This window comes from Parasteatoda tepidariorum, chromosome 10 (assembly GCF_982258835.1).
Source record: "Parasteatoda tepidariorum strain Cologne lab strain chromosome 10, Ptep-v5.0, whole genome shotgun sequence".
NCBI lineage: Eukaryota > Metazoa > Arthropoda > Arachnida > Araneae > Theridiidae > Parasteatoda > Parasteatoda tepidariorum.
Window position 1 is genome coordinate 85,325,967 of NC_141764.1, and position 24,294 is coordinate 85,350,260.

General features: G+C 34.0%; 2 protein-coding genes across 2 annotated transcripts in view; one reads left to right on the forward strand and one right to left on the reverse strand.

Annotated features, from left to right (window-relative positions):
* LOC107447615 (sodium-coupled monocarboxylate transporter 1) overlaps positions 1-24,294 on the reverse strand; it is a 170,977-nt gene that overhangs the window by 104,433 nt on the left and 42,250 nt on the right. The window lies entirely within an intron of this gene.
* Positions 1-24,294, forward strand: part of LOC122271803 (putative sodium-dependent multivitamin transporter) — a 37,291-nt gene that overhangs the window by 2,696 nt on the left and 10,301 nt on the right. Inside the window, exons 2-8 of the mRNA XM_071184231.2 lie at positions 5,178-5,243; positions 5,320-5,439; positions 7,532-7,686; positions 7,755-7,895; positions 13,961-14,099; positions 20,261-20,468; positions 22,719-22,873. Of these exons, the coding sequence (XP_071040332.2) occupies positions 5,178-5,243; positions 5,320-5,439; positions 7,532-7,686; positions 7,755-7,895; positions 13,961-14,099; positions 20,261-20,468; positions 22,719-22,873 (984 nt within the window). The remainder of the gene's footprint in view (positions 1-5,177; positions 5,244-5,319; positions 5,440-7,531; positions 7,687-7,754; positions 7,896-13,960; positions 14,100-20,260; positions 20,469-22,718; positions 22,874-24,294) is intronic.

Below are 24,294 nucleotides of genomic sequence, written 5' to 3' on the forward strand. Positions count from 1 at the left end.
TAATTCGCCAGTTACCATAATACCAGTGGTACATATTACAGTCGCAGATGACGCTTAATACATATGAATTAAGCGTCATCTGCGAATGGTGATTTTTGTGAGGTTTTCTTAAACGAACTTCCCATTAATCTTTCCTCCATGAGCTTGGCTTTTTAGCTCGTAGCTTATTTTATTTCAATTAATATACCTTACTCGAACCGTGATGACTCAGGGGATAGAGCGTTCGCCTTCCTATAAGGTGAATCGGGGTTCGATCCCGGCGATGGATAGTCGAAACGAATTCCGCATCCTGCTAGCACCGACCACAGTGCTGACTAGACCTGGGCAATATACCGTAATACCGTCATTTACCGGTATTTCTTTGATACCGCGGTAATGATATTCGGAAGTATATTCTTCGGCAATACCGAGTTATTGAACTTCGGTATGCCTGCACCTCTCGGTACTCACCGCTAGCCAATATCTTCGGCCGACCGGCGGCGAGGAAGTGGCGGTATGGTATGGTATCTAGGAGGTATTGGTATGGCACGTGAGTGATTTAGGGGTGAAGAACTCAAAGGCTTGCGTGTAATATTTACGATACCTCCTCTCGGCAGCTAGAAATTTCTCCTACAATATATTGTGGTATCATTTGACTTTAAAGCGCATGCGTCATATCCGTGGTATTGGCGATATCGGATTTCAAACACCCGCGCGTTATATCAACCCTCCATGGTATACTTAGTTACTGATTTTGGTTTCATTTTGAGAATAGCGTGCTTCTGATTTTAAAAATATCCGAGATTGTCGGATCTCCTTGTGATGTTTATAATTGTGTTGATATTTATAATTGTTGATGTTTATAATTATGTTGATGTTTATAACTGTTTTGATGTTTATAATTGTGTTGATGTTTATATTAGTAATTGATGTTTATATTAATAAAATTTTTCTGTTTTAAAATAATGATGCTTTATAATTAGTTGATTCCATGGGATAATTATGCTGCGAGCTAATATAGGATAAGTACCCCATTTTTTTTAAAAGATGCTCTTTAAACACATTAATTTTTAATTGCAAAATAGTCTTAGCATTTATAATATACATAACAATTTAATTACCGCGGTATATCATAATATCGTGATATGAAGCTCACAATATACCACAATATCGAAATTCTGACATTGCCCAGCCCTAGTGCTGACGTGAAATTCCTCAGTGGTAGACGGATCATGGGTTAGAGTCCCCCTGCCGTCAGGCTAACCGAGGGAGGTTCTCGTGGTCTTCCTCCCCATGTAACGCAAATGCGGGTTAGTTCCATCAAAAAGTCCTCCACGAAGGCAAATTTCTCCCAATACTTGATCCAAGAGTTCTCTTGTCTTCTGGATTGGGTTCAAAACTACAAGGCTACGGAGTTGAACTTTAGTAGTCGTAAACCCAAATATTGGCAACGACGTTTATAAAATAAAATAAAATTAATGCACATTATCAATACTAATTGAGCATTATTGTCAGTAATTAGTTGCAAATTTTTTACGGTTACCCAAAACGCGAGTTAGTATGTTTTCTCCTTATTTTAGCTTTTTAGTTTAGAAGTTACTTTTTTTTTTATTTCACCTAATACATATTACCAACATTAATTAAACATCATTGTCGTCAATGATAGTATGACGATTTCTTACGGTTCTTCTAGACAAATAAATACCTTTACTCCATTACTTTTTCTATCTAGTACATAACTTATTTCTTTTATTTCAATATGCATATATTACCGTAATTAATTTAGCATCATTGGGGTAGATTTTTTTATGTTTCTCCTAAACGAATTAGTACCACATACCCATTAATTCTTGCTTTTTTTTCCTTTCAATTCCCGTTGATTTTAAATAAGTAATTTTTTAGAAACACGCTTACGAAAATTAATATAAACTAGGAGGCTTCGCCCTCTGCTCGCTCTCGCTCGCCAACACGACACGATATCGACTAAATCGGACGACAAATCTGTGAACGACAATGTCGTTGCCAGATCGTTCAAGCAATTGTTTTTTCACTTGTCCGATATCGTTCGTCAGAGAAGTAGGAATTTTTGTTCCTTCATTTTTTTGAGCTTGAGTGAGCAGTTCCTTTGTTCTGTTGAGATTTTTTTCTGCAAACTTTAAGTATGACGGATGATAATCGTCGTCTCAAACGTCTTACTTTATTTTAGAAGAAAAAAGCTAGCAGTGCAGAAACGTTTTTGGGTGCACGAAACGGTACTTATGTATTAACGCCACCGCAGCTACAGATTTAGCGGTTTTTAAGTGCCGCCAATCTACACCTAAAATTTTTGCGACAAATCAGGAAATAAAACACTCTATTGAAAATCTAAAAATTCAAAACACTTTATTTAAAATCAAAGTAGTCTATCGGATTTCGGTGGAAAATGGGCCGATATAGAGTTTTAAATATATTAAAAACAGTCTCTCTTCTTTCACCAGATGTTGTTGCCATATAAACTCTGATAAATAAGATTCCAAATGATGTCTCGCTGTCCCCTTATGTCTTTTGTTCCTCCATTTAGCACTGCCCCTTATTCTCTCAACTGTTTGTGTATTATGAACTCCTGTATCAGGATTAATAAATTGTATACAAATACCTACTTGCTAAGGTATTTGTATTTATGATAAACCTTAGCAAGTAGGAATCCTTCTATTACCTTTGTTTGATAACCTTTCCATCTGTCAGAATAAATTGTGCTATTATCTAAGTCCCACTTGCTGATCACACTGTCTTAAATTAAATTTCTAAAACGTACGTTTACCAAAATAAAGTTTCATGTCATGGGAATTGATACATTTTCGTTTTCCTTTTGGGGGTAAAATATTTCGCTACTGAAAAAATAAAATTGCATCTTTTTCTGTTTTTGGCAAATCCTAAAGATGCATTTTCGTAGCACTAAAAATGGCGTCAAAAATCAGCAAACAAGGAAACAAGGAATCCAAAAGATAACTGCATGCGAAAACCCTGTGTGCGAACAACAGGATTGCTCTTTATTGGCGCATTAACACTACTTCTGCAACAACGTAAGTACCCACGAAATAAATGAGGCAAGATATGTTGAAGAAAATTTTTATGTGTTTTTCCATAAGCTGCAAAATGTCCCAAATAAATTTTTTAATTACGTCTGAATGAGAGAAACTAAGAACAAGAGTGATGCTAATGAGGAATAATTTTTATATGGCTTTTGAGTTGGCGTCTGCTCGCTAATTTATGTCTGTAATCACTTAACATTACTTAAATTCTTTAAATGTTTTGAAGTATTAACATTTTTTTAAATCGAATTAAAATATTAGTTTCATTTAGAATAATCTTTTTAGATGATTTTTTAAATGAGTTTTACCAAATTTATCGTATGAATTAGGGAACAGATTTTTTATTATTCAATCAAGCAGAAACCAGTAGTTAGATCAAGTTCTGTTTGAAATACATAAGGGTCTTTATTTGCCTTTGTATCAAACCATTACTATTATAAAAAATATTATCTCTTCATTAAAGCATATAATGAATTTATAAAAATTTTCAATAAAACTTTTATAATTGTTTAAGTCTTTCAACCTCATTATAATGTAAAAAATTTATAACCAGACATGAGAATACATTATATAAACTTTTATTTTCAAATTTTGCATTTGACATGATCAAATAAAGTATTAAAATTGATTAAAAGAAAAAAATAATGATATCAAAAGGGGAGATAAAACAGAAAAGATACGCAATAACATATAAAATCGCCATGATTTGAGGAGAAACTTGCTTGCCTCACCAACATTTGATTCCGACAATATCGCTTTGTCGGATACAACATAATCGTTATCGTATCGGTGAGTGAAAAAGCACTCTGTTGCTGACCATGTATTTTACTTGACTCTATGTCGTTTGCCGACAATCTGATCCGTTTTGTCGTTATCGTGTCGTGTAATGCACAAGCGCCCTAAGGAGAAATCAATAGCAATACCTGCCAAAACTTCGATTGAATCATTCCCTTAAAAAGTAAATACTCAAATGCACGATTCGAATTTTCAATATTTTGTATGAAATATATTAGGATATTTAAAAACCACATGAAAATCAATATTAATTAATACCGAAATTCAATCGCAACCTTTAATCGATTTACGATGTAAATTTAGCGTGTCAAAAAGTGATTATCTAAAGGCCTTATTCAAATTTTACGTGTAAATTTCTATAGCAAAAAAAAAACCTTTTTTTTCTTTTCTTTTTTTTTCAAGAGAAAAATCGTTCTGCAAGAACTCTGTAACGTACTGCGATAATGATACAGGGCTTTTTACCATATTTTACGATTAAATTATTAAAACATGATATTTACTTCTCTGATAAATAGTATTTAAATCATACTATTATATTCGATATAAGATTGTTTTAATGCATATTTTTATTATATTTGTGTTTATTTATATTTTGTCATCTCGGAGGCATTTGAACCTTATGTTCCTTAGAAGAAAAAAAATCAGCACATATCGTTAGTTCCAGTAGCAGTCTCCAGCAAAACTTTGTCTTGAGGAAGTTTTTATTTCAAATTTGGAGATTCCAGGTTTAAAAAAAAATTTCAGTATTTGAACAATTATTTCATGCGCAGATAAGCCGCATGCTAACTAGCGTCGATCCCTTATAAATGACCTACCAAAGTCTTTGATTTTAATGCATAGTAATGTAGCGTCCTCAATGTTAATGCAAAGTTAGTTGATTTTTGTAACATGAAACTTTAGTTTGTGTATTTATTACGGTAAAAATTTCATGAACACTGTAGACATGTCAGAATCACATTGAAAAGGAACAAAAAACAATGCACAGAACTCGGAAGCTGCGAGAAATAAAATGATTTGTAGCCGCGCTGGTCAACTGCAAAAGCCGCGCGGGGTCATTCAACGACCCTTAACTGATAAAAATTCTATTGGGAGAAGACTTTCTAGTACCTTGAAATGCAGTATAGACGAATCATTAGATACCTGGTGTCTGTTACATTAAATAATTTTAAAAATAATTTTTCTAGTGCCTTAAAATGTGGTATTGGCGTATCTTTAGATATCTGGTGTCTGTTATGTTAAATAATTTTTCTAGTACCTTGATATGCGGTATGGACGAATCTTTAAATACGTAGTGTCTGTTATGTTTAATAATTTCAAAAACCAATTTTCTAGTACCTTGAAATGCGGTATGGACGAATCATCAGATATCTGGTGTCCGTTATGTTTCTTCTGCAGATGGTAAGAATGAATATTTGAATTGCACAAAAATGAAAGAAAAAAAGTGATGTAATTTTGAATTTAAGGTCTTTTTCAGGTATTTTACATGTCTATTTCTCTTTATGGAGCAGTTTTGGCATTGAGTGCTGTTACAGACTTGTCTTTTGAAATGTCAGTTGTGTCCTTGGGAACTGTTTGTACTCTCTATTGTTCCTTGGTGAGATTGTTTTCTAAATTGATTCATGATTTTCATAAATTTTATTTTTCCACTAACTCTTTTTTTTCATTACTATTTTAAAGAAATTACTTACTTATTTATTAGTCGTTACTTATTTATTCTTATTCAACATAACAAAACCAATCGTAATAATCTCTTATAACAAAGTTTATATCAATCTATCAAAAAAGTATGTAAAACTTGTGCTTATTGCAACAAAAGACTGGGGTTCCATCCTCAGAGGAGGGTTGAAGCCTTCTCAGCTTCAGATCAATGGGATATAACTTGTGAGGGAAATAAAGGTAGTCTGTCCGTGATGCTGATCTCATTAATACAATTATGACGTTGCTCTAAAAGTTGTGGAACCTTAACTTCCATAAACTCTCGTGCTCTCAGCGGGCTGATACGGAAATACTTTATTAACACATTCAATATAGGCTATTAATAATTATTACTTTCCTTTAAATGATAATATGGATAAATAAAATATTCTTTATCACGCTTATCAAATTTTACAGCTATGTACATGAAGGGTATCTCAATTTTCAGCATATAATTATCTGCAAAAAATAGCTTCATAACACTTTATAATTTAACCCCTTAACGATTGGTTAATTTTCAAGAAAACGGTCGTAGAAGTGCCCACTTTACCAAATACACATATTTGATTAGTGCTGACATCTAGTTTAAAATAAACTAACTATCTACAATTGCCTTAAAATATCCTGGTACTGCCATCTGGTGCGTAAAATGGGAAATGAAATGTTTTCCGGGCAAAAGAAATAAATTAGTTTAATTCTTATTGGCACGTTACTACTAAACACTCCAGTCCAGAAATTTCACGGGAAAGAGAAATAGAGAGCGAAACCTCACTCCGTCATTTTCACGGAAGCGAGAAAGAATGATTTAAACAGAAATTTAAGATTCACTGCTTCTTTATTTTTTAGTTATTTATGTATGAATTATGGGTGAGATTTCGTGCTGTTTTTAAGAACAATTAGCCCATCTGAAAAAAAAATATCTTTCGTAATACTTGGCAGACCAAAAATGCCATCACTTTACAGAAATCGCTAAATTCCAGAATTCTGAGAGCTCGACTTCGCATGCAGGTCGTCGGGCTACCGAAGTGGGTATGCCCTCCCCTCTGCAGAGTATCAAAATTATGATGTCATGTTTTCGGATCATCATCATGGATGTTTCCCAGACCGTCGCCAATAGCCCATTGTGCAGCTCTAGTGCGACGTAAATGAACGCAACTACAACAACAACAGAATTCTGACAATCGATATTGGCTATTTATTTAATAATTCGATATAATAATCTAGAATATTTCTAACGTGCTCACCTTTAATGTGTAAAAGAGCTACTGATTACATTTTTGCGACATAACATTCGTCACACTTCAAGACATTATACGCATTTACAACGTAGAACTATCGTGAAGTTATAAAACATTTTACATTCCTACTTCGCATAACTTTTTTATAACTAGCGTTTAACAGCCGATCCAATTCTGAGTTTACAACTATTAATGTTTAACGCCATAGCTTCAGAGTTTTTAACCCAACCTAGAATATAAGAGAACTCCTAGATCAAACATTGGAACTAACTAGCTTTCCTGGAAAATTTTTCAATCGAACTAACCCACATTTGCTTTACATGCAGAGGAAAACTACGAAAAGATGCGGCTTTTGCCATGGTTATCCTGAATTCAAGGAAATTCTAATCATAATTCATCTACCACTGGGGATATTTTATGTCAAACTTATGGTTTATGCGAGATGGGAGCTGAAACCGGATCAACTAGCCACTGTTGGGATTCGAAACTGGGTTATCTCATTGAAAGGCGAGCGCTCTATGAGCCACCACGGCTTGATTTGTATAACTTGGCAATTCTGACAATGAATATATTTAGCACTCACGCGTTTCATTCCGATGCGTTCAAGTGTACATGCTCTACTTACTTGATTACTTTAATTAAGAAGAAAAAATTTTACTTTACGTTAATTTTTAAGCCTTATAACACTAGACCTATTTTACGGTCGGTTTCTTACATATTATATAATATGAATTTATTGATTTCATTATTCAGGGAGGACTTGACGCTGTTTTGTGGACAGATGTTTTTCAAGCTATTTTAATGATAACTTGTTTATTAGCTATATACATAGCAGGCATCTCTGATGCAGGTGGTATTTCCGATCTCTTTCGAAAGGTTTCGACTGGCAAAAGACTAAACTTTTTCGAGTAAGAATGTTTTCAAAGTTATTGATTCTCATTACGAACGACATTGTTTTATTCTTGGTATATTACAGACTCGTGCCAGATATAACCCAACGGTATGGATTCTGGGCTTGTGCAACTCATGGAATTATGGCGGGAATGGCCTTCTTTGGAACAAATCAAGTTGAAGTACAAAGATTACTGAGTCTCAGTAATATAAAACGAGCAAAATCGTATGTATGTAACAACCTAAAAACATTGATAATATGAGTTGATTAATATGTTTTTTAGGTTTAAGAAATAATTCTTAAATAACTTCGAAATTGTCCTAAAGATTTAGATCTTTCGGACCCCGCATAAAAATCACATTTACTGTATCGCGTTCTTTTTTCTCGTTTTTATTAGCCAAAGAACACGCCATCCTACACTTCTAAATTTCAGAAATTAACTGCTGATTGTTTATAAATATGTACTTTTTATATATTTTAGAACAGGGGTTTCCAACTTACATGAAACTGGGAGCCGCAATTGAAAATATCAGTCAAATGGCGGGATGGAACTTTATCAAAATTTTATGTAGGACTTTTTTATGTTTGAAGGAACATTAAATATTACTGTCCAATTTTTATCAAAATGTACAAAACAAAGGTAATGAATTGCAAATTAAAATAAGCGGTAGATTTTTAAAATATTTAATTGCATTTTAAAAAATTCTGGCTACCAAATTTACAATTGTAAATAATTTCGTCCAATATGAGTTGTTTCAAGAAGTTAAAGCGGAGAATTTCTTCGAGAAAATTTCTGATACACGCCTGCTAAATTATGTTCTCAAAATACAAAAAAGAAGAGAAAAAAGAAAAAAAAAGTAACATACACGAATATTTTTGTATTTGAATAAATATTTTCTTGGATGCAAAACTTGAAAAATAAGCATTTTTGCACCATTGGTATGTTAAATTTCCCGGAAAGGAAGAAATTAGACTTTTTTTAAAGAAAAAAAAGTATTTTAAACCCATACAGATTTTTGACGAAAATTGACCTCAAAATAATGACAACTAATATATTATAGTTCGCGGGCCACAAAAAAGGGCTTCGCGGGCCACCAGTTGGTAAGATTATTCACTAATAATATTCTTAAGAATATTCACTAGATGTCAGCTATGAGCATGTTAGAGTCAATATGATAATCTTAATGCTTTTCTACAAAAATTCTATCCTGTCTTGAAAAAAGTAGCTTATCCTGATCTTGATCTTTCTGCATCAAAATCATATTAACTGCATTGAGTATTTTTTTTGCCAAATTACTGTAAATATTACTAACCAAAAACACATAGCATCACCCCAGATTAGCAAAAATTATTAATTGATTGATTGTTTACAAATATGTTCTTTTCATATTTTAAGAATATCTACTAGATAGCAGTATCAAGACAAGACTAGATGGAATCATAAACATCTTACGTGAATAAAGAAATCGAGACATTTTTAATAAAAATTCCATCCTAATCTGGAAAAATGCTACACATGAATTCTACACATATATCAATTGTTTTCTGGCATTTTATTTATAACTAGCCGCCTGAGGCGGCCAGCTGTCCGCCACGCTAAAGGTTTTCACAAAGAAAGTTTTTTAAAACATAGCAGGAAATCGGAAGATTAGTGGACAATTTAAGTGTTCGTGTCCTGCAATTTTGTCTTCATATCCAGATGAACGGCGACAAATATATCAAAGCGAAGCGTTCTATTTGCGTATCGAATATGTTGCCACATTTTTAATACAAAAGTTAAACTTTTCTCCACTTTGATAAATGTTAACTAATGCGAACCTTAGAATTAAAGTATTAATTCCTTCGTATATTATTGGTTTAAGTTGTCGAAAATTAATACTTCAATTGTAAGGTTCGCATTAGCATACATTTATAAGAGTGGAGAAAAGTATATGCATTTTTCAATTCGCGATCGCAACGACCTATAGGGGGCGTTGTTGTATGAGACTAATACCTGCGATTTCTATATGAACAGTCATTCAGTTACTCTAGAGACGTCGTTAATGTAGCACGTAGCATTGCAACGTTCCTTCTTTATTGTAGCTAATTAAATTTAAAAAAGAAAAATGCTTGATATTCTTTCTTATGCAAACGAAAACAAAATGGTATTCTCTTTTTATATCCAAACACATCGGAAAAATATTTGTACATTAACAGAAAAAAATATGTATATTCTTATAAGAGTTAAAACCTAATGCCCGAGAAATAGTTTTACTAAATTTAATGATATAACATGAAAGGCCCATTTAAACTTCACATTCTATAGTTTTAAGAATCATATTACTTCAAAAATTAAAGTGAACAAAAAGTATACATAAGCCTCATAATTTTATGAAATTTAATTTTGTAAACAAAGTTTTTTGACAGCAATTTTTATCAAAAAATTTCAAGTTTCAATAAAAATCATTATTTAGAAACTAAGAAACGTAAAATAAAGAATGCTGACGAAACAAAAACAAAAAAACAATTCTTTTTTGTCGCCATTTTTAGAGCTACAAAAATTCGTCTTTGGGATTTGCCAAAAACAAAACAAGATGCAATTTTATTTTTTCAGGAGGGAAATATTTTACCGCAAAAACGAAAATGTACCAATTCCCACAACATAAAACTTTATCTTGGAAAACGTACGTTTTGGAAATGTTATTTCATTTGGAATCTTATTTATCAGATTTCATATGGCGATATGATTGTTTTGAATCTATGCTAAACTCTATATCGGCTCATTTTCCACCGAAATCCGATTGACTACTTTGATTTTAAATAAAGTGTTTTATTTTATGAATTGTCGCAAAAATTTTAAGTGTAGATTAGCGGCACTTAAAAACCGCCAAATCTGTAGCGGCGGTGGCGTTAATACGTAAGTACCGAATTTTTATTCCATACTTTTCTGAATCATATTACTTCAAACATTGGAATATACAAGAAGTATACATAAACACATAATGTTATACCATTTAATTTTTCAAAAAAAGTATTTTGAGAACAATTTTTATCAAAAAATTACAAACTAAAAAACGGAAAATAAAGAATTCTTAGGATTAAAAAACGATTTTAAGAATTCTTTACATTGAAATAAAAACTTTCATATTGTTTCTTTTTTTATTATTCTTATAGTTCTTAATCAGACGTAAAATACCATTCTGTAAAGAATCATCATCCAATGAAAAAAAAATATTTACAAGCAAATTTTTTATTGTAAAAATCATTGCACTTACCTGATTTATAATTCCCGGAGAATTCCGAAATGATAAGTTCCTTGTTTGAAAACTTTATTCTCAAATAATAGATACATAGTTTATCCCTTCATTACTTTTAGATAACATACTACACAGCAAAATTTTATAATTGATATGAATTTGAATATGTAGCTAAAAACAGAATAGCTAAATTCTAGTTGAACTTATTCTTTCAAAACTAAAAAATACTTACCAAGAAAACGATTAAAATTAATTAAGAATCAGCACAAATGGCACTATTTCAAGTAACTTGGATAATTTTTTATTGTTGTTTTCCGAATTATATGGATACAGAAATATATACTACTCTATAACGAAGAAGAATATGATATAACTATTACAATTCTGTATGTTCTGAATTCATATTTATTCACTGGAATGACGAAAGCAATGTTGATTTCACTTTAATTCGTAATGAATTGAAGACAGAAGAAATGCATTTTACCTTAATACACACATCTGTAACAGTATCTGAAATCGGAAGTCATCAGTTGCAAGTTTGTTGATAATAGAAATTAAAAATTATTGAGGAATTTTTCTTCAAATGTTTGGCGTGTTCTGTTCCTGAAAGATTTACTAATATTCTGGAGATTTTTTTCAAGTTCTTCGGCCTTTTCCTTAGGGAAATTTTGTTTCTTATTTGCTGCTAAAAATGGCGTCTGATTCTGTCAATGATTTCGATGGAACTAAATGAAAACGTGATAAATTAATGTCTGATATTTACAGGCTCCCGCTAGACGGCGTACTCGAGCGCTGCGATCGCGAATAGTTTTTTGAACATAAACTAAAAAACTAACCCAAATTTTTGTAAAAGAAAAAAAATACTTCTTTATTATGCCAAAACACAATTATGTGCCGAGTTTCGTGCCTGGGCTTCTGGCCTGGGCCAGGCTTCTGGGGCGATATATTTTGATTACAGACCGACAGACGGTCAATCGCTCTCTTGTTCGTTAAATATACGCTCTGACCGTTTTCAAGATAGACGGCTAAATGAATAGCGGTTGGATCCCGTTCATGAATTGGGACACCAAAGATACGCCAAACATCTTCATTGGAGCTGATGCACCGACCGATTTGGTACAGCGTTATTTCATCGTTGTTATTCACTGGAAGAGCAGTCACCTTGGTATTTTCATCTCGAAATACTGCCATATCACTGTCTTTATTCACATACTTGCAAATATATTTGATGATCTTCTTTTAAGGGCGAGCATAAGTATTAGAGTTTAATATTACTTGTTGCAACGTGCGTGAATATTATTTTTGATTTGTTTCTATGTCTAGTTTGGACCCGAATACGATTACATAAAGATATATCTAAAATATACGTCATATCTGTACAAAAAAATGAAAAAAAAATTAGTTATAAACCTATTCTCAGAGCTACTGAATATACATATAAAATTTCATCAAAATCGATCAAGCCGTTTAGGAGGAGTTTCAACACTAAAACTGTGACAAGAGATTTTAATATATACGAGGTATGATCAAAAAGTATCCGACCTTAATTTTTATTGGTCAAGCAAACGCAACTATGGGGGCGGGGCTCGATGTGTCGTTGTGAGCATGCCTAGTGCGCATGCTCATTTTTTTCTACAGCTCCAATACAAGTCAGTCGGCGTCAGGCCATTCATGATTGAACAAGTGCAAGTGATCTCGTCGGATTTTATTTTTTTTAAAATGTCAGAAAAAGTCGAACAGCGTTATTGCATAAAATTTTGTTTTAATCTTGGTGATTCGCAAGTGGAAACAATTCGCAAGATTAAACAAGTGTTTGGAAATGAAGAAATGGGCACCACACAGATAAAGGAGTGGTACAACCGCTTCAAAGATGGCCGCTTATCAGTTGAAAGTGAACCACGCTCAGGGAGGCCCTCAACATCGAAAAATGATGCCATCATTGATCAAGTGAGGAACCTGGTGATGCAGAACCACCGAATCACGATCAGAGAGCTTGTAGACGAGGTGAGTATTAGTTTTGGTTCCATTCAATCAATTTTGACTGACGACTTGGGCCTCAGGAGAGTCTCAGCAAAGTTTGTACCAAAGCTGCTAACATTTGAGCAAAAAAACCTTCGTCTGGAGATCGCACAAGACATGCTGGAACTGTGAACGGTGATCCCGACTTTATGAACACAGTGATTACAGGTGACGAGTCATGGGTTTATGGATATGACCCAGAAACCAAGCGCCAGTCAACACAGTGGAAGCATCCTTCATCCCCGAGGCCCAAAAAAGCAAGGCAAGTTCGCAGCAATGTCAAGGTCATGCTAACTGCCTTTTTTGACTCCAGTGGCTTAGTACATCACGAGTACGCACCACACGGTACTACAATCACCAAGGAGTACTACCAAGAGGTTCTGCGTCGCCTTCGTGACGCAGTGAGGCGCAAGCGCCCAGATCTGAGGGCAACAGGCAGTTGGAAGCTCCATCATGATAACGCTCCCGCACATTCTTCCCATTTAATTCAGAACTTCTTGACAAAACACAGCACACCAGTGGTTCGTCAACCTCCCTACTCTCCTGACATTGCTCCCTGCGATTTTTGGCTTTTCCCAAAGCTGAAAATGCCACTAAAAGGGACCAGATTTCAGACCAGAGAAGACATTATGCAGAATTCGACAGACCATCTGAGAGCCATACCGAAGGAGGACTTCCAGCGATGCTTTCAACAGTGGCAGAAGCGTTGGGAGAAGTGTGTGGCAGCCCAAGGGGACTACTTTGAAGGGGATTTGTATTAAATAATTATATCATAATAAACGTTTATTTTATGAACAAAAGTCGGATACTTTTTTATCACACCTCGTATAGATATACAAACATGAAAATTGGCTCAGTACCTAACACTGAATCAAGGAATCAAAGCAATTTTATTTCGATGTTCTTTCTTTTAAATAATAAGTAGGATTATTTTAAAAAATGTATACTTTTTTCTCATTTATATAGATTTAAACTTTAAAATAAAATGCAGATCTTTTGTTCAAATATTTCAAATATATCATAAAATATTTATAGAACGCTTCGAATGAGTAGTTTACCAGTGTTTTTCATGTACTCTGCATGCTGTTACATTGGAGTGGTGCTATATGGTGTTTACTATAACTGTGACCCAATCTTAAACAAAGAGAGAACAGGATTAAGAAAATATGATCAAGTAAGTGACAAATGTAGGAAATAAATTAATCGAATGAACGTTATGTTTTTATGTAAAAAATACAAAGCAATATAGTATAGTATGAAAATTACAAATAAAAAGGAAGCAACATTTAAAAATACGTATATACAGGGTGTCTCAGTTAAGCGTTTCAGAACTTCTAAGAGGGGTGAAGGGCATCCTGACGACTCGAAATCATATAGCAATGTGGGGTCGGAAATGCTTTCCTGAAGCGGTGACGTACACAGAAGCACCATAAAGAAAAGAGACCGTAAGTGAAAAATCGCTATAATAATACATTGAAAAAATTATATGGTACATGGGCCAAAGTAAGTGTTCGAAGTTTCTGCCACCGGCTACAATGTACACCTCACATCTCCGGCGCATGGACATTCGAACATTCTGCAATACTCCAGGCATATCTCGCAGGCAGCTACTGCGATTCTTGCATCCAGCATTATCAACAGGGGTGTCATAAACCAGTGTTTCATGTGACTCCAGAAATCACGACATGATAGGTCGGGTGACCGAGGAGGCCATATAATTTTTTCAATGTATTATTATAGCGATTTTTCACTGAGGGTCTCATTTCTTTATGGTGCTTCTGTGTACGTCACCGCTTCAGGAAAGCATTTCCGACCCCACATTGCTATATGATTTCGAGTCGTCAGGATGCCCTCCACCCCTCTTAGAAGTTCTGAAACGCTTAACTGAGACACCCTGTATAATATATCTCTTAAACTGTCTTCTTAAAATATATTCTTACATTAAATAACTAGCTGAATGCCCGTTCTTCGTACGGGGTGAAAAAAGAATGTATAATTCAATAGTAAGTAACTAGTAAGTTTTAAACAAAACTGCAAGATAAATACCGACACAAATATTAAAGTTTAAAATAATTCAATGTTTTTTTTTATTTATTATTAATTGTTGCTTTTCTTAACGGCTTTATCTTATTAGATTGAGCAAAATAGGTACTTCGTCCATTTGTTTCGGTGTCAACTGCTTCCGGTATCATCCGGCATAATGCTTTTACTCTAAGCAACTCCCGGTATTTAAAATTTGCCTTAATCAAGTTAGTTTCACTTGCATTTATATCTCCCGGGGCTGGAAAACCAATTTCTTTAATATCTATCAAGAGAATATACAGTATTGATTGCATCAGTAATAGCCACCAAATTTATTTAAAAAATTCTCTATACTTATATAAGAGAATACTTGGCATGAATTACCCTGATTCCAGTAATACCCACTACTAAAATTATGCATTATTGGCATCAACAATAGTATAGACACTTTTTACGGTATTCCGTACAAAATAAGTGCTTTTTCTCTATTAAGTTTCCATTTTAGTTCCTAGCTTTTTTTTTAATTTCAATTACTATCCATTGCCAAAGGCCATGATGTCTCAAGAGAAAGAGCGTTAGACTACAAATGAGGTGAACTGAGTTCGAATTCCTGCAATAGATAGTCGATACGAGTTCCGCATCCGGCTAGCACCGACCACAGTGCTGTCGTAAAATATTCTCAGTGGTAGACGGATAATGGACTTGAGTTTTTTGCCGTCAGACTAACCGTGGGATGTGTCTGGCTTTCGTGGTTTGTCTCACCATGTAACGCAAATGCGGATTAGTTCCATCAAAAATCTCTCCTCAAAAGCATTGGCTCTTCTGGATTGGGTTTAAAATTACAAGACTACTGAATTGAACAGTAGTAGTCATAAACCCAAAAAAATTGGGTCGGTTGTTCAAAGACAGTTGTAAAATCGATTATGTGGAAATCTTAAAAGGAGTGGTGGAAGGATGATCTCTGCGTCGATGGTTCCCTGTGAGTAGGGATCGAAACAAGTTGAATAGTTTTTTATCATTCAGTAGCTGCTGCATCTCCTTTAAGATTAGCAGAATTCTGATAGCTGAATCGGAGGTTTTCCGTGGCTGCGCTGGATTACCTCCAGGCTTTCGTTCAGGTCTTGCACAGCAACTTGCAAAACAGGCCGGGTGCTCACCGTGACAGTGGATGCTGATAGCCGGCTCGCTAATCGGTTCCGTAAATAAATACGAAAACTGCGCGAATCTCCACAATTTTGACACTTGCCTTTATATATAACCGCTTTTTATAATCACATCTTGGCCAATGACTATAATCACTGAAAAGTCCAACAGACATCGGCAAATCAGAATTACGTTATGCTTGCTTTCTCTCAGATTCGCAGGAAAAAATGTTTTCCAAGAGGTCTGCAAGAAGCTCCACGGTACTCCCTCCCTAGTTTCAACGATATCGAAGAGGAAATCTGACTCGTCGCTCACTTCACGTGTTGATTGGCGATGAATGCTGCGGTGGCACTTCGGAAAACGGTGCCTTCAGTGATTGTGCAGAAGTCTCGTCGGGATTAAATGTTAGCATATAAGCTGGCTTTAAAGGGTCAATCGAAATACTTTGCAATTTTCTTTTTATATTCAGTTTGAAAGTTTTAGTTCATCTGCTTCTTTGCTGAGTATTTGATACGGGTCATCGTATGAATGCTGTAGAGGTCGTCGAACAGCATTATGGCGTAAGATTAAGTCAGCGCATGCTTCTAAATCTTTGGAAATATAAAATGGCTCGATCTGTTGAATGTCGTCTTCCAGGTACTGTTCGTAATTGGTGAATAAAACTTTTCAATTTGCTGACAAAAAAGGTTGGATCAATAGAAAATGGACCAGCTGTAAAAAATTCTTCAGAAAGTCAGATAGTTGAACCATAAACCATCTCTGCCAGAGTAACATCAAAACCTACTTTTATAGTAGCTCGGAATTCCAACAAAATGGAAGGAAAAACTTTTTTAAGTTTGATAGCTCATAATTACAGCTTTAAGTGTATCAGTTCCATAGCGCCATTTGTGGCGGTATTATATGCTGAAGTATGAATTCGGGTCATACCAATTAACTTTCTTAACCAGCAGAAGAGGTCAAATTCGAATTGTCTTCCCTGATCATCACTAGTAACACATTGTGGAACTCCAAATTATGCAATCCAGCCTGAATACAAGAAAAAAATCATCTACGGTTTCAGTTGTCATATTTGTCAAAGGAACTACCTCCAGCGATCTCGTAAATCTATCTGTAATTGTTAAACAGATGTTATAACCTCGATTTAGTGGCAAGGGTCACAATATGTCAATATGTATATGAGAAAAATGGTCTGAAAAAGGTGGGAATACTCTTGAATGTGAAGTGGAAAGACTAACTTTTTGGCGTTGGCACGATATGCATGCTTATGACCAAGAGGCGGAATCAGCATTTATATTAGGAAAGTAAAAAATTTTTATGTTGCTCGCAATCCTGGATGAGATAATTCATGGATTATTTCAAAAACAGTATTCTCCAGTAAGATCTCACTTGGTTTGTAGAAAGCTCGCAATACAGCATCACTGTAGAATTTGAAAGTGGAACACGTTTTAAATTTATAGTACTGGAAGTAGAAAGCATGCTCAGCATCTTTCATCATGAGCTCTTGCCAGAGCTTCGTAATCTAATTTGCTGGGTGCAGTAATGTCATCTATACGAGATAAAGCATCAGCCGCGGGCTTGTAAGCAGGCCAGATAAGTCGCATATCAGTAGTGAATTGTCCTTTATGGTCTAGGCGTCGCTGCTATCGTGAGGAGCACTTTTCAGGTCGTTATAGTATGGCAAACGTCAGAGGTTTGTAGTCGGTTTTCTTCCTTATAACGTATGTTTAAAATATTTGATAGACGAGAAGGCTGCAAGTAATTCTAGATTATACGTACTATAATTGGTTTGTGCCAGCGTAAGCTTTTTCGAGAAGGTTGATTATTGGTTGTCACGAATCATTAAAGCGTTGTTATAAAATTCCTCCAACGGCTGCGTCTGACGCACCTACATGCATAGGCCATTCAGATGTTGAATTTGAATATTTTAACCTCTTCACATTGGCGAGATCTTGTTTGCAGCTAAGAAAAGTATTTCGCCCAACCTCAGTCCAAGATATTGGTTTAGTACTACACTGGTTATCATAAATTAAGGAAAATTCACAAAAATCGCGATAACTCAAGAAATTACACATGGAATTTTATGAAACTTACCCACAATATACAACACATAGTAAGGTATTAAACAACATAAAAAGAAATTATCAGACATTAATAGTAGTATAGAAATTAGCACATGTATAAAATAAACAAATTGGAAGTATCGGTTTGCAATAGAAAAAGTACCTTTAATATGGAATATGATTGCCTCTAGAAGCAATACAGCACAAACAACGATGTGTGATGCTTTCAATTATGCGGTCTATCAGTTCAATAGGAAGTGAGAGCCATTGCTCTTGTAAAGCAGTTGCAAGCGTGGCAAGGGTCTGAGGGGGCGGATTGATGGCAGATACACGCCTCCCTAGAGCATCCCAAACGTGCTCGATAGGATTCAAGTCCGGGGATCGAGCTGGCCACTCCATGCGAGTAATTGTTTCCTGTTGAAGATAATCATCAACAATGCGAGCTCTGTGTGGTCTTGCATTATCGTCCTGTAACAGGAAGCAATCACCAATTGCCCCGGCATATGGGCGCACATAAGCATCAAGGATGTTGTCTCGATAAACCTGAGCATTCACGGTTCCCCTTGGAAAGACATGGAGGTATGTGCGCCCTCCTAAGGATATGCCTCCCCAAACACAGACACTGCCTCTTCCGTATGCATCTCTTTCACGGATGTTTGATGGATGATAACGGGTCCCAGGTTCTCTCCATATCAAATAACGTCTACTGTCACTTTCTAGACTAAACCTGGACTCATCCGTAAAGAGAACAGGCCTCCATTGATCTGACGTCCAGTGGACATGTTGTCGGGCCCACTGCAAACGGTCTCTCCTATGGCGTGATGTGAGCGGCACGCAAATGGCTGGTCGTCTCGCATACAGACCACCTTCGTGGAGCCTTCTGCGCACAGTTGACGTTGACACCAACCTTCCGGTGGCTGCAGCAAGAGAGGATCTAAGATGTGTCGGAGTAGCGGTTCTATTCCTGCGTGCACTTAATGTCAAATATCGGTCATCGGCACTGGTCGTAACAGTTGGCCGTCCTTGACTGAACCTCCTAGATGCCGAATCTGTGGTTTGAAATTGCCTCCAAAGTCTATGAACCACAGATGGACTCACATTTAGCCATCTGGCCACTTCTGATTGACTCTGCCCTGCCTCTAGTCTCCCGATGGCTCTCCATCGTAGTTCTTCAGGCAAATGATGCCTAGAGGTCATTATTACGAATTGGCTATCTCAGATTTTCAATGTCGCAATCACAGTAAAATTTGTGTGCTTTCTCTCAAACTTGGACTTTTATGCTCCAGGCAGATGACGTAAGCCGAGTGCAGCGCCACTAATTTGCATATTGCAATTTTACTCAGCTACTCTTAGTGGACAACATATGCAAATTTTGCACGGTTTGGCTTACTTTTGAAAGAGTTATCGCTATTTTTGTGATTTTTCCTTAATTTATGATAACCAGTGTATTTTTTGCAAGTTTCTTGTTAAAAAAATCATGCAGAAGAGCTTGGTTTTGAGCTATTTTGGCAAAAAATGATGGTAATGATTTAAAATTCCCAAAAATACCCAAAGGTCCTTCACTGTTTTTGCTCTTATCTGCTCATTAAATTTAAATTCTGCAGTTGCATTTCTGTGGGCAGTAGATGGCTCTTTTACTACAAGTTTACCAGTTACTAATTCTCGAGCTGTTAGTCGAATCTCATTTTCTTTTATTTCATCGCATTTTTCTCATTTATAGAAAAATTTAAAAGTAAAAAAAACAGACTTAAAATAGCAGTAACTTTTGAATTAATTAGAATTTAAAAAAAGAGAAACTCTATGAAGTTTATAAGCAAATGTAACCAAAATTTTAACTCTTATAGTTATATTTCTGCAGGCTGTGACCATTCCCGCGTAGTATCTTTCCAACAAGCTTAAAAACTAATAAATCATTTATAAAATCTTATTTTCTTTTCTTAATACACTTCTTAATTCTCCACACCTTCGTAATTTCAAGCTTCGAAGTTTTCTTATTTTGTAAAGGCCTTATAATTTTTTAATACTAAGAGATATTTTTTTTAGCAAACTATTAAGCATTTATTTCTTACATTTGCTACATCAACGCAAACAATTTTTAAATTCTTTTTAGGTCGTCCCGGCTTACATTGTTACAAGATTTAGCTCTTATCCAGGACTGACAGGTCTATGCATAGCTGGTATCTTCAGTGCTTCCATGAGCACTATTTCCTCGTGTCTAAACTCTGCCTCAACCGTTACAGTCATAGATTATTTAATACCAATCTTCAGAAAGGGCAATATTTCTGAATTTAGAATCATTTTAGTGGCGAAAATTGTGTGTAAGTTTTCTACGACCTCACTAGTTTTATACGAGTAAAAATTAATCGTGTGAAGTTTTAGCTAAATCTATTTAAAATTATGCTGATACTGATTCAATGTATTTAAACCAGGGTTGGCAAGTTTTTGACACATGGCGGTTTTTACCGGTTTTTACCATGGTTTTTACCGTCATGTCAAAAACCCCTTTGTCAAAAACTGTCAAAAACCCATAGTTTTGGTAAAACTGTATTTTTATTTGAGTTTCACCGTTTATAATTTAAAATTAATTCATTTTTGGGCAATAAAATTAGAAAAAAAGTTGTTAAAAAATATTGAAGAACAGATTCTTGCATTTTTCCAACATGAATATATCAAAACATACTATTTGAAGTAAAATATTAGGATACTAAAAAAAATTTCAACATTTCCAAACATCATTTTGTTTGGCATATTACATTACTGAAGAATGTCAAGATTGATTAATTAAAATTTTGCTATGAGAAACACATGTACACATAAAAAGAAAGCCTCATAAAATAAACTTTTCTTATCAATTTTGCTTTCAATATTTTACACAGAAATGATACATGAAAAAGCCTGGGAAATCCTTTTAGAGTTTCAATATTTCTGTATGAATGTATATCCTTCTATAAGAATACATGCATATAGTTGCAAAATCAATAGATACAACATTCATTTATGAAGGCAATTATGTGAAAATAATATATTGTCCGCTATATGCCATAAATTAATAAAAACAGTAGGTTTTTGACAGTTTTTACCGGTAAAAACACGGTTTTTACCACTGTCATGTCAAAAACCAGTTTTTGACGGCAAAAACCCAACCCTGATTTAAACAAATACTGAGTCGTTACGATTATCTTCCAGCCTGAAAGCCTTACTCTTGAAACGCGATGTAATTGTTCATATGCTGATGTCAACTGCGATTGAATTACATAGTCACCTTGTTGCTTTAATCTTGGTCTTTGTGCTCGTTCGCCGTCTGTCTTTGCTTTCTGACGTAGTTTTGGGAGCTCAGAAATTGTGCGCGACTCGAGGCATTTTGACTAAGAGTCAGCATTGCATGGTATTCTGGTTTAGGAAGCCGCTGTCATGGTAGTGAGTCTTCAAGCATACACACATTATTCCCTATTTTGGGAAAAATTAATCAATTAAGTTAATAAATAGTTTATCGCAAAGAACTTTACAAATAAAAATATTAATAGTTTATACTTAATTGGCATCAATAATTTTTTAATGTGACTGCTCCTTGAAGTTTAAATTCTTTCCAAGTTTTGGTTTTATTTTATATATACCAGGGTTGGGTTTTTGCCGTCAAAAACTGGTTTTTGACATGACAGTGGTAAAAACCGTGTTTTTACCGGTAAAAACTGTCAAAAACCTACTGTTTTTATTAATTTATGGCATATAGCGGACAATATATTATTTTCACATAATTGCCTTTATAAATGAATGTTGCAAATGATTGCTATTGATTTTGCAACTATATGCATGTATTCTTATAGAAGGATATACATTCATACAGAAATATTGAAACTCTAAAAGGATTTCCCAGGCTTTTTCATGTATCATTTCTGTGTAAAATATTGAAAGCAAAATTGATAAGGAAAGTTTATTTTATGAGGCTTTCTTTTTATGTGTACATGTGTTTCTCATAGCAAAATTTTAATTAATCAATCTTGACATTCTTCAGTAATGAAATATGCCAAACAAAATGATGTTTGGAAATGTTGAAATTTTTTTTAGTATCCTAATATTTTACTTAATAGTATGTTTTGATATATTCATGTTGGAAAAATGCAAGAATCTGTTCTTCAATATTTTTTAACAACTTTTTTTCTAATTTTATTGCCCAAAAATGAATTAATTTTAAATTATAAACAGTTAAACTCAAATAAAAATACAGTTTTACCAAAACTATGGGTTTTTGACAGTTTTTGACATGACGGTAAAAACCGGTAAAAACCGTCATGTGTCAAAAACTTGCCAACCCTGATATATACCCTAAATAATATAGTATAATTTAAAGCAAAAATAAGGAAAAAAATACCGTCTCTGCTGGAGTTTTTGCAAAAAGCATAAATAAAGCTCGTTCGGAGAACTAGGCAAGAAAATATTATTTTATTTCACTATCTCTTTGACTGAATCAATGGACATACTACTTAAAAAATTTAGATGCTTTTAGTTTATTTCATTTATATACAGTAGTTTTAATTTTGAGAATTTATTTAAGTACTTTATTTTAATAGCTGCTATCTATGGTGGTGTTTGCATAGGTCTTAGCTTTGTTTTTCAACACACAGACAGTATTCACCATTTGACTCAAGTATTTATTGCATTACCTCAAGGTATTATTTGTGCAACTTTTCTGTTTGGAATGCTGACAAGAAAAGCTGGTGATAAAGTAAGTTCTATTCTCTAAGATTCACGAAATATGGTATTTAAGGGAAAGTTTATTATTTTTTAGTTTATATTTTAATATTATATATTTCAAAAAAGACGAAGAAAATTAAGAAAAACAATAAATTTCATTTATTGCGCATAAGCTGCAAGTAAACATTAGATAAGTTCAAAATGAAGATAAAACAAAGGAAAATTACAGACATAGAAAAAAAAATGGAGAAGAAAAAAAAGGGGGGGAGAAAAATAATAATAAAAAATAGCAAACAGCTGGGGGGGGGGGAAGAAAAGGATAAAAAATTTTATAAAAAAACCGAAAAATAAAAGATATAATCTTTTCATCAGCCCACACGATTATATCCGCAAAAAAGAGTGCTTTCTGATATTGTATCAATGTAGCCAAAGCAAAATATATTAATACAATAGTGTGAGGAGCACTCAAAAAAAATTTTTACAAAAAGTACAACAAATAAAATAGAACACAATAAGTAAAAATATAACACGTAAAAACAGAAAATAAAATAAGATAAAAAGAAAAAACAGAATAAACATAAACTATAAAGCGAGTAGCGAATTCAAATGTACTTATATGAACGGGAAATTTTTCAAGAATGATTTTTAAAAAAAGTTTTCGTAACAAGATGGCCAGATTGCAAAATATGAAAACAAAAGGGCAAATTGAGCATAACTAGAGGAGTCTTGTTTTAAAGTACCGTTCTTACTGCATTGCTTGCTGAAGTGCTTTTGATTTGTTAGTTACCAAGTTTTATTATATAGTTATCAAGTTACCAAGTTAATTTATATAATTTATATAATTTTTCCATGTGCAAATCCATTTCTGGCAAATGCATGGCTGAAATTATCTGACAAAAAAATTTTCTTTGTTAATTTATATAATTTTTCCACGTGCAAATCCATTTCGGGCAAATCCGTGGCTAAAATTAAGTGCAAAACAGGCAATTCATGCTTCGATTTTCTATTTTTTTCTTAAATAAATTTTTATTTTCTAAAATTATTTATGGTCAACTTCTTTAAATTATCCAGTATAATATTACCTTGCGCACATCCATATCCGGCCCATCTTTGGCAATTAACAAATCAAAAGCACTTCAGCAAGCAATGCACTAAGAACGGCACTTTAAAACAAAACTCCTCTAGTTGCTCTCAATTTGCGTTTTTGTTTTCATATTTTGCTATCTGGCAATCTTGTTACGAAAATCTTTTTTTTAAATCATTCTTGAAAAATTTCCTGTTCATGTAAGTACATTTGAATTCGCTACTCGCTTTAAAGTTTATGTTTTATTCTGTTTTTTCTTTTTCGTTTTATCTTATTTTATTTTCTGTTTTTTCGTGTTATATTTTTACTTATTGTATTATTTGTTGTATTTTTTTTAAAAAAATTTTTTGAGTGCTCCTCACACTATT